A 15,248-nucleotide genomic window follows, 5' to 3' on the forward strand; every position below is an offset into this window, starting at 1 on the left:
CCTGGAGAATCCCATGGACAGAGGAGACTGGAGGGCTACAGTCCATGGGGGTCACAAAAAGTCGGACATGACTGAGTGACTAACATTTTGCACTTAATGCTGGTTTTTAAATGTTTCCATTGTTTTTTAACACACAATGCAATTGTGCACTTAATTTACTAGAGTGGTATATAAATGTAGCCTTTACATGCACTGGGAAAGCAGAATATTCGTGTGACTCACTTTAATGCAATACTCACTTTATTTCAGTGGCCTAAAACCAAACATGCAGTGTATCCAAGATCTGCCGTTCAGAACAGTGTGCAATCTAAAACTTGTGAATTTTTATTTCTGGAATCTTCCATGTAGTATTTTTGGACTGTAGCTGACCAAGGGTAACTGAAATCACAGAGAGGGGAACAGTAGGTAAGGGGCGCCGCTGGGTTAAATGACGTCGTGGCTTCACTTTAATTTCTATTAAATATTATCCAGGTTTATATAAAAGTGATGCTGACTTTGTCATCCTGAGAGGTTCATAAAAATCAAGAGAGGCTATCTGAAGACGTTGATCACTTAATAATTGGGAAACCCCTTTAGAGACTCTAGTGGAGAGTCTTCCCACCCAGAAAACCTTCCTTCCTGACGGCAGTGGCCACGCGTCCTTGGCCCTGATGAAGGCCAGTGCTGTGGAAAGCTGGCCTGTGGTCCTGCCAGGGAGGGGACTCGAGTCTGGCCAATTGCATTCATGCATCCACTCCTCCAGGGCTTCCCTGGAGGCTCAGATGGTAAAGAATCCACCTGCAGTGTGGAAGACCTGGGTTTGACCCCTGGGTGGGGAAGATCCCCTGGAGGGGGGCATGGCAACCCACTCCAGTATTGGTGCCTGGGGAATCCCGTGGACAGAGGAGCCTGGTGGGCTACAGTCCATGGGGTCGCGAAGAGTCGGATGCGGCTGAGCGACTGAACACAGTGCAGAGCATCCACTCCTGCAGACGTTCCCAGTGAGCCACCCACCAGGCCTGGGCCAAGCCCTGGCCTTCTCCCTCCCGGCGTCTCCAGCAACCCGAACAAGCTCTGCTCTGTGGCAGGCACCTAGTTTATCTATGGGAAATGCAGTCCTTTGCACGTCGGCGACTGATAGACCAGCTGTGTCTTTAAGCAGGGATTCTCAGCGTCCGGCATCTAGTGCCTGATGACCTGAGGTGGTGCTGACGTCATAATAACAGAAAGAAAGGGCACAGTAAGTGGAATGCGCTTGAAGCATCCCGAAACCGTACCCCACCCCAGTCCGTGGAAAACTCGTCTTCCACGAAATTGGTCGCTGGTGCCAAACAGGTGGGGGCTGCTGTCTTTCAGGGTGGGTTGACCCCAGGAGCATTAATGCTGGTTTTTAAATGTTTCCGTTGTTTTGTGTGTGTGCAAACAATGTGTGTGTTCCTGGTGTGCGTGCAGCGAAGGCTGTGTGCTGATGGGGAGAGTCCCACTTCCTCCCAGGTGTCCCTGGGTTCGCCCAGTTATCCTTCTCAGACACAGCATCGCCTGCTGGCGCTCTGGCTGCCTCAGGCGGGTGTGTGCTGCCCCGCGATGCTCTTTGAGGACGTTTCCAGTAGAGGGACCACCGCGCCTTCTGCAGCGGATGGGGAGCCACGTGTGCACCCGCACAAAGCTCCATGCTGCCCTCTGAGCGGAGGAGTCTGGGCTTTCCACCTACAGCCACCAAGCGCGGCTCCAATCCATCCGGCACCAGACGCACACCGCCCCCAGCGTCCTCTGTTCAGTGGAATGTTCTAGCGGCCTGCCGTGAAACGAGCTTTTCTAATAGGCTTTGTGTGTCTTAACTGTGAATTAGTACCCGGTGTCAGAATTAGAAGACAGACCTTGTGTCCTCAAGGTGTAACTTCCAGAAAGATAGACAGCTTTTTTGTTTCTGAGATGAAAGTTTTGAGTTGATCATTTCTAGAGTCTGCCTCACAGTCTTTTGTGTGTGTGTGTATGTGGTTTATATTATAAAAATAAGAACTTTAATATATAGTACAATCTTTATGGGCTTCCAAGGTGACGCTAGTGGTAAAGAACCTGCCTGCTAATGCAAGAGACAGAAGCGATGCGGGTTTGATCCCTGGGTCGGGAAGATCCCCTGGAGGAAGGCATGGAAACCCACTCCAGTTCTTGCCTGGAGAATCCCGTGGACAGAGGAGTCTGGTGGGCTACAGTGCATGGGGTCGCAGAGAGTCAGACGCAACCGAAGTAACTTAGCAGCAGCAGACTCTTTATAGTATTTTGCAATGAGGATATAGAGGCTTGATTTTTTAATTGAAGTATACTTGATGTAAAATATTTAAGTTATAGGCATACAGTATAGTGATCTGCAAGTCTTAGAAGCTGTAGTTCGGTTGTGGTTTTATAAAGTATTGGCTGTATTCCCTGTGATGTGCAGCATGTCCTTGCAGCCTATTTTATACCTAGGAGTTTATATCTCTTGCTCCCTCACCCTTACACTGCCCCTCCCCCCCTTCCCACTGATAACCACGAGTTTGTTCTCTTATATCTATAAGTCTGTTTTTTTTTTTTTTTATTCACCAATTTGTTTTGCTTTTTAGATTCCACATATGAGCGATACCATACAGTATTCGTCTTTCTCTGTCTCACTTACTTCACTTAGCACCATGTTTTCCAAGTCCATCCATGTTACTACAAATGGCAAAATTTCATTCCTTTTTACGGCTGAAGACCCTGATACTGGGAAAGATTGAAGACGGGAGGAGAAGGGGACCACAGAGGATGAGATGGTTGGATGGCATCACCGACTCAATGGACATGAGTTTGAGTAAACTCCGGGAGTTGGTGACGGACAGGGAGGCCTGGTGTGCTGCAGTTCATGGGGTCGCAGAGGGTTGGACATGACTGAGCGACTGAACTGACTGAATATTCCATTGTTTATGTATACCACATCTTTATCTGTTCAACTGTTGATGGAAACTTAGATTGTTTCCATGTCTTGGCAATTATAAATAATGCTGCTGTGAACTTTGGGGTGCATGTATCGTTTCGAATTAGTGGTTTGGGATTTGTATTTTTGTATTTTTGGAGGTTTTTTTTTGGTATATACCCAGGAGTGTATTTGTATGATGTTCTATTTTTAGTTTTTTGCATCTCACCAAAGATGTTCCCAATAAGATCTAAGACTAAATTACAAATAGCTGGGGCGGGATGTGAGGATGGTGTGATAGGAGCCGTGTCGGGTGTGAATTCTGGTTAAACCCAAAAGGAGGGCACAGGGGCCTGAATGCCCAGCACCGGGACAGGTCGCAGGGAGGGACTGAGCCTCTGTGTCCTCGGCCACCCTGGCTGCCGGGAGGGAGCCCCCGGTCGGGCAAAGCCCTTTCCCGGCGGGTTCTGCGTGTCCCGCGGGCCCAACCACGGGGCCATCTCCCCCTGGTCCCATGCTGGGGGCCTCTGGTCCTCACCCGGCCGTCTGCGGGAAGCAGCTGTGCTGGGTGGGGATTCAGCCGGTCAGTGGAAGCCCACTGACCAGGCCTGACGACAAGCTGACGTGGAGCGTTGCCTGTGGAGGTTTAACGAGATGCAGTGCGTGAAAGCGGCCCCACCACTGCAGCACAGGAGCTGATGTGAGCCGGACACGGAGCCGATGGCTTTGCACTTGCGGACGGGGCCACGTGGGCCATCAGGGGCTTTCACGGCTGGCAAAACCAACACCTTGGCGGTCCAGTGGTTAGGACTCGGTACTTTCTTTGCTAAGGGCCCGGGTTCAATTCCTGGTCCAGGAGCAAAGATCCTGCAAGCCGTGCAGTCCAGCCAAAGGAAAAAAAAAAAATAGAACCATTTCCAGCACCAGTTCATCACCTGCTCAGGTGGCCACACGGCACGTGCCTACAGCATCATTCTGCCCCCTCACTGCCTGCCCTCTGAGCCCCTCTGCTCCCCCTCCCCTGCCTTGGCTGGAGCTGGATGGGCTCCCTCGTGGTCAGCCGGCTCCCCCTGTAAACTGACCACCCTCCAAGTCCAGGTGTGAGGCCTGAGGCTTCCCTCCAGGTGACCCTTGGATTCCAGTCAGCTCAGGGACCCTCACATCTCTCTCCCTGCAGTTTAACAGCATCACTGGAGCAACACGCATACACACATGCACATGCAAGCTCACATGTGAGTGTGTACATGCAAACACACATGCATATGTGCATCCGTGTGTACACGTACACGTACATACACACATATGTGCACACACACGCACACACATTCCCAGACTCACGGTCAAGGCTGCAGAATCACCTCGGCACGCTTCCAGCCCGCATCAGCCTCTCCCTGATGCCTCGCTGGACCACGTCCAGCGGGAGTGCCTTCCTCGCTGGTCAGCGGTTTCAGAGTCGCCTTTTGATTTGGGAAAGTGTTGCTTTGAAGCGGTCCCATTCACTGCAGAGTCTTATCTGTCCTTTAGAGCTTGTAAGCTGACCTGCTTTGAATGCCAGAGCTTCAAAGAGAGGTGAGATCACTGCCGTCTTTCCAGACGGACCTCGGACCTCCTTCCAAATCCTAGTGTTCCACTGTTTTCTTCAAGCCGAGCACGGGGCCAGTCTGAGCATCTCCACCACGTGCGGCGTCCTCTAGAGTCTACGCTGAGCACAACACACACTTGAAACCCACATCGGAGGGGTGGGGTGCATGAGTGCTTTTAGACTAACAGTCACACGTTCTAAGACTTTAAAAACAAATTACAGCCGCTCTGTAATTCAACACAGGAAAAGAGTGAAGGACCCTCAAAACTTTTCATGAAGAGTCTATAAGTTCCTACTAGTTTTAAAGGAGCAGAAACCTGTAATTCATGGGCAAGTGAACCACAAAAATGTCATGAAAGTATGTTTGCAAAGAAGAAAAATAGAAGAAAATCTTATCAAGAGAGAAATATCAAGTGAATATGTTTATGTCAACCAGTTAAAATGTTACTGAAAAGGCTAGGAAAGCAGCCCTACAAATACAGAATCCTGAAGATGTTTTTGTGACTGAATAAACTGTCGTAATATCCACACATTTTTTTTCCAGGAGGGCAGAATGAAACTAACTTTGCCAAAGAATAGGGATAAGATCATCTGTGATAAGTTCAAAGATGAAAATCCACATTTATTGTGTTCATCCTGTGCCTGGTACTGAGCTGAGCATCTTACACCTGTTAACATATTAAGTCCCTATAAAAACTCAGTGTCATATAGTACTGTTATTATGGTTATTTTCCAGGTGAAGAAGTTGTGATTCAGAGAGGTTAAGTAATACACCCAAGGTCACACAGCCAGGAGGTATTGGAGCAGGGCTTTGAAGCCAGATGTATTAATTCTTCACCCCCGCCTGACACACACACACACACACACACACACACACACACACACACGCCCTAGCTTCACCAAGTGTGTATTCATCCTTTTCTGAATACAGCCATGTCTTTCAACCTCCACTTGGGATCCCCTATCCTCACCCCCATGGCCTGGCAAACACTTTCCACCCACATTTCAAGGCTCAGTTCAAGTGTCTTCAGATGTGGAAGTCTTTCTGAACCCACAGACAATGAACTCTACCTCTTCTCTTTCCCTCTTCCCGAAAGGTAGAACCCATCCTCCCTTCTGAGCTATAAGTTCCATGAGGATCAGAACCATTTCCAATTTAGAAAACTCTGCAGTCCTAGTTGGAGAAGGAAATGACAACCCACTCCTGTACTCTTGCCTGGAGAATCCCATGGACAGAGGAGCCTGGCGGGCTGCAGTCCATGGGGTCACAAAGAGTCAGACACGACTGCGGTGACTTGGCATGCACACAGGCAGTCCCAGTAACCAGCCCAGCTCGTAACTCCGGGAAGACTTGGGGGCGACCGTTTGCTCAATGAGCGGAGATGGACCATCTCCCCCCTTGCTCGGGGCCATCTTTATTCCATACACCAGTGGCTCTTGTTTGGGGGTGATTTTCTCTCTCGGGGACCTCTGGCGATATCTGGAGACGCTTTGGATGTCATAGCTCACAGAGTCCTACTAGCATCTCCACGGCCGCTGCCAATCATCCCCCAGGTCATGGGACACCCCAGCAAAGAATCACCCAGCCCGCGCTGTCGGTGGTTCTGGGGTTGAGAAACCCTGACGAACCCCCTCCTGTCTCAGCAGCGACACACATTCAGCTCTCTCCCCGCAATGAATCTAAGGCCCTGCAGCAGGGGCTGCAGCCCCTGTCTTTCTACACCCAGGATTCAACACACTGAGTGAGCGAATGAATGAACGAGCAATGAGTAGGAGACAGAGCCAGACTGAAATGCAGTGTGCACGTTGGGGATAACAGAAGCCGCGGCAGAGCCGGCGGCTGGTGCAAGGCCCTGCGTCTGGGTCACTCGTTAGCTCTGTGGAAATGTTCTCATGCTGTTCATCATGATTGACAATGCCCCCCCCCAAAATTAAAAAGCCATGAGCAAAATAGAAAGTTCAAACCAAGTACCAACGAATGGCTATGTTTGGCAGATGCAGCCCCAGGGAACTGGGTGCTTGTGAACACTGCTCGGTGTCAATATCACAGTGAGATTTTGAGCTTTCTAAGGTGATTGGGGCAGAACCCTGTGGTTACATGTAAGTGTACATTTACAATCTGGAGCAAGGCTGACGGTCATCGGGAGAGAGAGGATACTTTTCTGAGCTCTTTGTGAGAACACAGAGCCATCACGTGCGCTGAGTAAACTCTCAGATCAGGTCCTTTAGCATTAAAGTGGAGGTCTTTGAGGGAAAACAAGAGTTATTTGAAGGGAAGTCTCCAGGAAAGACTGTCTGAGTATTAGTTACGTGGAAACGGATAGGAGAAACTATCAGTGTATCAGGAAAATAAGAAAAACTGTTCTTAATTCGTTGTATACACCTTAAAACTCTCAACATGTTTTGAAATTCAGTGTCTTATCTGACGTTCATAATGATGCTGTGAAGTGGGTTTTGTCCCTGATTTATAGAGGGAAGTACAGAGGGTCGGGGAGAAGGAAATGGCAACCCACTCCTGTCTTCTTGCCTGGGGAATCCCGTGGACGGGAGCCTGGTGGGCTATAGGCCATGGGGTCGCACAGAGTTGGACTCGGCTGAAGCAAGGCAGCACGGATGCACACAGGGTCAGAGAAGTTAGGCTGCATTTTCCCCGAGTCCAGACTCCAGGAGACTGTACCCTGGAAGGAAGAATGGGAGGCGCAGCATCACCAAGTACTAGAGAAACACAGACCAAAACCACAGTGAGGGGTCACCTCACACTGGTCACAACTGCCATCATGAGAATGTCTACAAGCAAATGCTGCAGAGGGTGTGGAGAAAAGGGGGCCCTCAGACCCTGCTGGTGGGAACGCAAACCGGCGCAGCCACCGTGGAGCAGTGAATGAGTGAGTGAGGGTCGCTCAGTCCTGTCTGACTCTTTGCGACCCCATGGACTATACATACAGTCCGTGGAGTTCTCCCGGCCAGAATACTGGGGTGGGTAGCCATTCCCTTCTCCAGGGGATCTTCCCGAACCGGGGACTGAACTCATGTCTCTTGCGTCTCCTGCTTTGGCAGGTGGGTTCTTTACCACTAATACCAACTGGGAAACCCAATGTATGCACATATATGTTACTATATACATATGTTACTATATACATATTATATATATACAGAATGGAATATTACTCAACCATAAAAATGAATGGAATATTGCCATTTGTAGCCACATAGATGGACCTAGAGATTACCGTTCTAAATGAAGTCAGAAAGAGAAAGACAAATATTAACACCATATAGTATCATTCATATGTGGAATCTGAAAAAGGTGATACAAATGAGCTTATTTCCAAAACAGAAACAGACTCACAGACCCAGGAAACAACCTTGTGGGTACCAAAGCAGGGGAATATGGGATTTACATATGCACACTACTATATATAAAATATATAATAAACAAGAACCTACTGTATTGCACAGGGAACTGTACTCAATATCTTGTAATAACATATAATGGAAAAAATATATGTACATAATGCATGTATTCAGAGAATTAATATAAATGTGTGTGACATATATGGATACATGCACATATAACTGAATCACTTTGCCATACACCCAAAACTAATGCAGCATTGTTAATCAGCTGTACTTCAATTAAAAAACTAAAGAAGTTCCCTGGCAGTCTAGTGGTTATAGGATTCATTGCTTTCACTGCCTTGGCCTGGGTTCGATCCCTTGCTGGAAAACTAAGCTCCCACAAGCCACATGGCACTGTCAGAATAAAAAAAAAGAATGGGAGTAGGTTCAACGTCAGAATGGCCTGGGCCATCAGGGGGCCTGGGGCGGACAGAGTGTCCCTGGCCTTCTTGGTGCCTGGGCTCCTCACGGGCATTTCAGCAAGCCTAGCTCAGCCGCCCTGGTTTCCAAGCCCAGTGTGTTACTGGGCGATGCTTCAATAGCCAAGCAGAGGAGGACAGGCAGTCTATGCAGCGATGTCTGTTAGCTGCAAACTCGGGCGTGAGGCGCGAGGCGCCAGGGGAGGTGTTGGCAGCCAGCTGAGCGCAGTGGAGATGCCGAGACCCCGGCTGCCACACACGCGCTCTGTCTCCCACGGGCTCTGTCTCCCAGCTGCTGAATTGACTGGGTGCTGGTGTTTTATGTTCATAATTCTTCTCGGGGAGAAGAGGCCACAAAGACTGGTCTGTTCATTGGGGGTTTTGTCTGTTGTTTTCTGTAACAATTGGGACTCTCACAAAGAATAAGCCAAGAGCACAGGAATATTCCAACATTATTGTGAGCTGGTATTTGTCCGGCTGCTTTTAGTTCAGAATTCTCAAGTCATACTATAAATTTTCAGTATCATAGAAAAGAATGATAGATGTGGTTAGAATTTGCGTTTTATGCAAAAGAAATTAGCTCTTGATACTTGCTCCCACTTATATAGAAATTGATGCCGACGTCCCTGCAAAGATACATTTGCCTGTGTTTAATGAAATAATGCTGGACTTTGATCTTGGCCCACACAGTGATGATTATAAATGCATTAGCTTCTCATGGTCCCTCTGTATCTAGTATAACTACATCCCATAAGCAAAGCAGAAGAGGCACGGGGACGTTTCTAGAAGTCAGTAAGTGGTGGTTTCCTGTCTTTTCCAGTTTTTCTTCACTATTTAGAAGCTCATTTGACATGGTAACTGCTGTTCAGTCGCTCAGTCGTGTCTGACTCTTTTCGACGCCACGGACTGCAGCACGCCAGCACAATCTCCCAGAATTTGCTCAGACTCATGTCTATTGAGTCGGTGATGCCATCCAACCATCTCGTCCTCTGTCGCCCCCTTCTCTTGCCTTCAGTCTTTCCCAGCATCAAGGTCTTTTCCAATAAGTCAGCATCAGGTGGCCAAGGTATTGGAGCTTCAGCTTCAGCATCAGTCCTTCCAACGAATAGTCAGGGTTAATTTCCTTTAGGATTGACTGCTTTGATCTCCTATTTGATGTGGACCAAGAAGCTAGTTAGAAGAGGTGGTCTTGCCCTTGACTGGCAGGTGGAAAAGTTCAGCCAGAGAGATGGCCCGAGGAGACAGAACGGGCGCTCCAGGTTTCTGACTCCTCGGCTGGGCGTGGCTCTGAGTCTGCACTGTTGAAAAGAGAGCAAGTGTTGGAAAGGAACTCGAAGCCCTGAATTTAAATGTGTGACACAGCCTCCCATTCTCAGTTCCTAGGGATCGGTGTCATTTTCCCCGTGGCCTCAGATGTCTTTCCAGGGGACTTGTCAGTGGGTTATCAGAGAGAGCTCGGATGGGGAATCTCGTGCACCCAGCCACACAGACCTGGGGCGGGGGGGGCTGCCTTTTCGGGGGACAGGTATGTGGTGAGGCCCTGGGGATGAGGTCTGATTCCTGTCCGGGTCCCCTTAGGGGTGGCGCACACCCGTGTTGTGTATCGGGAATGCAGAGAGCCTGCCCAGAGTGCATCGTTAGTGAATGTTCTTCTGTTGAGAACAGTGTGCGTGTGTTCACTAGCGTGTGAAACTGTGGGTGTTTGCATCCCACCTACAAAACGTGTATATGAGATGCTCGGGAAGAGAAGCAGATCTGCCAGGACAGACGAGCGCAGGGAGGTCGGGTGCAAGGACGTGTGCCCGAGAGGCTCAGACAGTATTTCCGATGATGGGCTGTCACGTGGGGGCTGGAGGAGCCCGGGGCAGTAAGAACACAACAGCTCACCTGACGGGGAGTCCGGCCCTGCCCCGCCCCTCGTGGGCCTTCGTCTGCCCATCCCCACCACCACCAAGTTAAACCTCTCTCCCCAGGGCTCCCCAAGGGGTGTGATGGCCTGAGTCAAGGCCACACGGTGGGGTCTCCTGGTTCCTCCTCGCTCATGGTCTGAGCCCATGACCATGTCGAGAGGAGCCAGACCCTCTGTTCACTGCAGCCCCACATGCTCCGTCCTTCAGACCACGGCCTGCCCAGGCACTGAGAACTGGGCAGACCTCTCCCCTCGCCCCCCACCACCAGGGACTGTGTAGGGGACGCGCTGGCCTCGCCTGAACCCCTCCCTGGGAACACTCAAGGCCAAGCTTCTACCTCCGTGCCCGTGGCCCCTCTGTCTTCTCAGGAGCTGGTTCCCTCGAACCATGAAACACAAGAAAGTCACTTACTGCTCCTGAGCTTGGATGTGAAAAGTCAGAGTTTTCAAGTGTGCATGTGTATGTGAATGTATAAATATACACATTATACATAAATACGTTATCTCTAAGTTGTAATTAAAGGCACCCTGAGGTGGGAGGGAAGAGAAGTAAGAATAGCATTTTTGCCTCCAGGGCGACGCTCTGCTTTCTGCATGGATGCTCTTTTGATAAAGCTGGTCCTCCCAGGGACCGCCTGCCAGCATCCAAGGATGAGTGCCTTCCAAGGACGCCAGCAGCACGCGTGTCTCTCCCTCCCCTGAAAGCTTGCCTGCTGCTGGACTCCTGCATCTGTTTGGTACCAAAGCCGTGATGTTCCCTATCTCTCCTTTCATGGCGGACTTCAGAAATCCCCGCCTCTGTGAGTGTTCTTCACAAAGAGGGCGGTAATCGGGATGACTGCTGGGCTCTCACAGGGTTTTTATCTTTTCCCTCTCACACAGGGGCGGATCTGTAGAAAAGCTGGCAAGTCGAAAAAGTCCTTCAGTCGCAAGGAAGCTGAAGCCACCTTTAAGAGCTTGGTGAAGACTCATGAAAAGTATGGCTGGGTCACCCCGCCCGTCTCTGACGGCTGATGTTTGCAACGTGCACTAGACGCTTAAGCTGCCTCTCCACACACACAGACACCCGCCATCTCCTCTCCATGCTGAGCACCCTTCATCCTTTTTATAACTCCAGCCTTCGGAACGGAATCCTGAATGCCAAGGAGACGCCTAAGTTATTTATGATCGGATGTGTTTACAGAGAGAAGGAGGGGGAACCAACGCTGTTCGGGATTAGGTTTCGATGATAAATGAATGATCATCTCTAGGTCACTTTAGAACACACGTCGAGATGGTGACGTTCCCCCGCCCGCCTGCCCTCCCCTCCCCCCCCACCGCCCCGTCATTGGGCCCCTAGCTTCTTCTCATGACAGCAGCCCCAAAGAGCAGGCAGGACACTCAGCTCCCCTCGCTCGACCCGTCAACACGCCCCTGGGAACACCGCGCCCCGCCTGGTCCCCGTTTGCTGTGCCCCGTGTCTGTTCCTCTCCCCGGCAGGTCAACATCGTAACTTGAAGACGCGTCCTTCCATGGCCCCGTGTCATGACATGTAGACCTCATCTGTGCTCTATGACCGCTGGTTCATGAGAACAAAACATTCAATATGGCCAGGTTCTCGGGATGGAAAACAGCAACCGCCCTCTTGACTAGACCATGCTCCCCAGGCCGATGCCGATGCGTGTGCGGTCTGCAGCTCAGCCCGCGCCCGTGGGTGAAGGCGGGATGCGGTGGCCGCAGCGGGGCACACGGGGGCAGACGCCGGGCGGGGGGCTGCTCAGAGCAACGGTGGTGGGTGCGGACGGGGTCTCCTCCGACATCCTCAGACGCTCCTACAACGTTCGTGTTCCTGTCTCCTCTCTGCTGGTCGACCCACCGCCGAAAGCAAAAGACCGTGTCCCATTCGCTGACGTCGCCTGGCCCATGTCCTCCTGTGTGCCCGTGACAGGGAATGCCAGATCTGCCTTCGGAGACCTGGTGACGGTAGGACGATTTGCATGGCCCAGTAGTCACTCGTGTGTCCCGGAGGCCACAACACGTGAGCACCCTCGCTAGGATATAAACTTCTGTTACTTAATCCCCCCACGATTTCAGTTTTCTCTTCTGTTAAGTTACTTAGACCTTTCCAAGAAGTTCATGAAGTGAGGAAAGCACTGTTTCTTATAATATGCGGAAAGAGGTAAAATGTTCATTCCAAGTGGAAAAATCGTATTGGACACATTTTAAATAAAATCACGCATACCTGCATCCGTTTATCGTGGGCTCTCCTTCCACTGAAAGTATGTAATCTATTTTTAGGCTTTCCAGGTGATGCTAATGGTAAGGAATCCACCTGCCAATGCAGGAGATGCCAGAGATGCAAGTTTGATTCCTGGGTTCATTTAATAGTTCAGATGCTACACGTGCCAGGAAGGCATTCTGCCACCATTTGCAGGAAAGGAATTTCAGGAAACCATGGTCTTTTCAAAAATCCAGTGGATTGAAATGGTCCCCAGAAGCAGCCAGAAAGACAATAGGGAACTAACTGGAAGGACTGATGGATTATTTGCCAAAAGCTGGACGTTACCACTTATAGTTTAATACCACGAAGGAAGAGGAAACATCTTTGCTCATTGTATTAAACCCTTCAGGCAGTTTTGGGTACTTGGAGACCCATTCACCTGTCCCAGGTGGTCAGAGATCTGAGACACCAAACCTTAAAGTCAAGGGCCAGCTCCTCCCAGTGGGGTTTGTCCTTGCCCAAATCTACTCTTTATTGCTACTTTAATTATTTTAACCATGTGTTTATGGCCCTGGATACAGATGCAGTTCTGGGCAGCTAAGATGCTTGACCTCTTGTTCAAATTCCCTCTGAGTAAGAGTAGTCATGAAATTTGATGACAATGAACTTAAAGCGTCCGTTCACCTGATCCTCCACAGCGGAATTCTCCATCCTGGAAGCATGACATTCAACTGATGGTCCCTGGGCCCCTGGGTTTCACTGTGTAATAGAATCACACGTGGGAGAGTGAGGACCTAGGGCAGAAACGCTGGTCAGGGAGAGACCTCGGTTTCTTTCTTTCCAGAAGTCCCCACTTCCAGTTGTAAAATAAAAGTAACTTTCTGTTAGAAACGTAGGCACATATTTGACCCAAAGCTGGATCACTTCGGCGCTGCTCATTAGCTGATGGAACAGCTTGGCCACGGTTGGTTCAGGTGCAGCCAGGTGGTGGGCAAGGTGAGACTGCCAACAGCTGGTGGGGGGGAGACCGTTGGCTTGGCTCAACTCCAACCTGTACATCCTAAACCTCCTTTGCGTGGCGTTTCCATTCGTTTTGTTAGAAAACGGAAGTTATAGAAGAAATAACTTTGTTTAAAGAAAAATAGTCTTAAATTGGGAAGACTTTTTTATTTTAAAAAGCAGCAGGGAATAATTTAAAACTCAACTATTGCTTTGACTCTTAGAAGCAAGAATTCCCCTTTCTGGAGGCAAACATGGCAGAGTTGGCCAAACTGTGGAGGCTGGAGGGGATGTTCCGTGATGACCCTGTGTGTGGGTCCTGCCTGCCCTCTGAGTTGGGCTGGCTGGGCTCATGTTCCCACGCAGGCCAAGAAGCCCATCCCTCTGCAGGCAGACAGCAAGGGAGGAATTGGACGGGCCAGCACGTGTTCAAGGCCCACCATCTCCACACCCCTGCTCATGGACGGGAACTTGAATCCAGCTAGTGCCCACAGAACCAAGGGGAGAAAAATGCAAACCCCCACGTGCCTCCTTTCCTTTCAGCGGTTTTCCTGTACTGACTGCCCAAGCCCCTGCGTGTCCTCTCCACTGCAGGCTAGGGGCTGTGCGGGGGACCTGTGTGTAGCTTATGGTCTTTCTGAAGATCAGGAACTACTGCTGCTTAGGAAGTTCTTGGGCTTCCCTGGTATCTCAGATGGCAAAGAATCTGCCTGCAATGCAGGAGACCCAGATTCAATCCCCAGGTCAGGAAGATCCCCCTGGAGAAGGGAATGGACACCCATTCCAGTATTCCTGCCTGGAAAATCCCATGGACAGAGGAGCCTGGCAGGCTACAGTCCATGCAGTCACAGAGAGTCGGACACAATTGAGTGACTAACACTTTTACTTTCAGTAAGTTCTCTGTGATCAGTAAGGTTCCACACACACGCATACAGAGTCTCTGGAAGATTAACAATTTCTAAAATTCATTACTCAGGAAAAAAACAGGGTTTAGACCTCAATTTTTCAGCCCCCAACTTCATTCCATTTATCACAATTCAACCTTATTTCATGAAAGGAAACTTGGGCCTCAGGAAAACGAGCCAGTATAGAAAGACAAACACCCGCAGTGTCTGTGTGACTGGCAATTCACGTCATCTGTTTGAACCTCAGTTCCCTGGGCTGTAACTTCCCTCATAGCTCCATCATAGGGTTGGGAAGATCCGCTGGAGAAGGGGTAGGCTACCCACTCCAGGATTCTTGGGCTTCCCTTGTGGCTCAGATGGTAAAGAATCCACCTGAGGTGCGGGAGACCTGGGTTCGATCTCTGGGTCAGGAAGATCCCCTGGAGGAGGGCATGGCAACCCAATCCAGTGTTCTGGCCTGGAGAGTCCCATGGACAGAGGAGCCTGCTTGGCTACAGTCCATGGGGTCACAAAGAGTCGGACACGACTGAGTGACTAACACAACCTTATTCGGTGAGCGGGAACTTGGGCCTCATGAAAAGACCCGATATGGAAAGGCAAACACCCGCAGCGTCTGTGTGACTGGCAACTCATGTCGCCTGTTTGAGCCCCGGTTTTCTGGGCTGTAAGCTCCTACCACATCGGCATGAGAATGGACTTAAACAATGAGGGAAAGTGCTTGGGAAGCAAAAAACTGTCATGTGACCTTGAAGTGTCATTTTTAGAGCACGAGGAAATATATGGTGCAACACACTTGGATGAAGGCTCAGATTGAGCAGTTCCAACGGCTCGAATGCAATCAACTCGAAATCCTAGGCTGGCTTTCTGTCGTCAGCCCCTTCCTTTATGTCAGTCAAGCACACTCAGTGAGCATCTCGCTACCCTCTC

The 15,248-nt window shown here is 50.0% G+C and overlaps 1 protein-coding gene across 1 annotated transcript in view; it reads left to right on the forward strand.

The window, feature by feature from the left end:
- The window catches only part of UBE2QL1 (ubiquitin conjugating enzyme E2 QL1), a 52,985-nt gene extending 40,549 nt beyond the window's left edge, over positions 1 to 12,436 (forward strand). Inside the window, exon 2 of the mRNA XM_065905370.1 lies at positions 11,100 to 12,436. Within this exon, the coding sequence (XP_065761442.1) occupies positions 11,100 to 11,231 (132 nt within the window). The 3' untranslated portion in view covers positions 11,232 to 12,436. The remainder of the gene's footprint in view (positions 1 to 11,099) is intronic.
- Positions 12,437 to 15,248: the final 2,812 nt, after the last annotated feature.

Source organism: Muntiacus reevesi, chromosome 14 (genome assembly GCF_963930625.1).
Source record: "Muntiacus reevesi chromosome 14, mMunRee1.1, whole genome shotgun sequence".
Classification (NCBI taxonomy): Eukaryota; Metazoa; Chordata; class Mammalia; order Artiodactyla; family Cervidae; genus Muntiacus; species Muntiacus reevesi.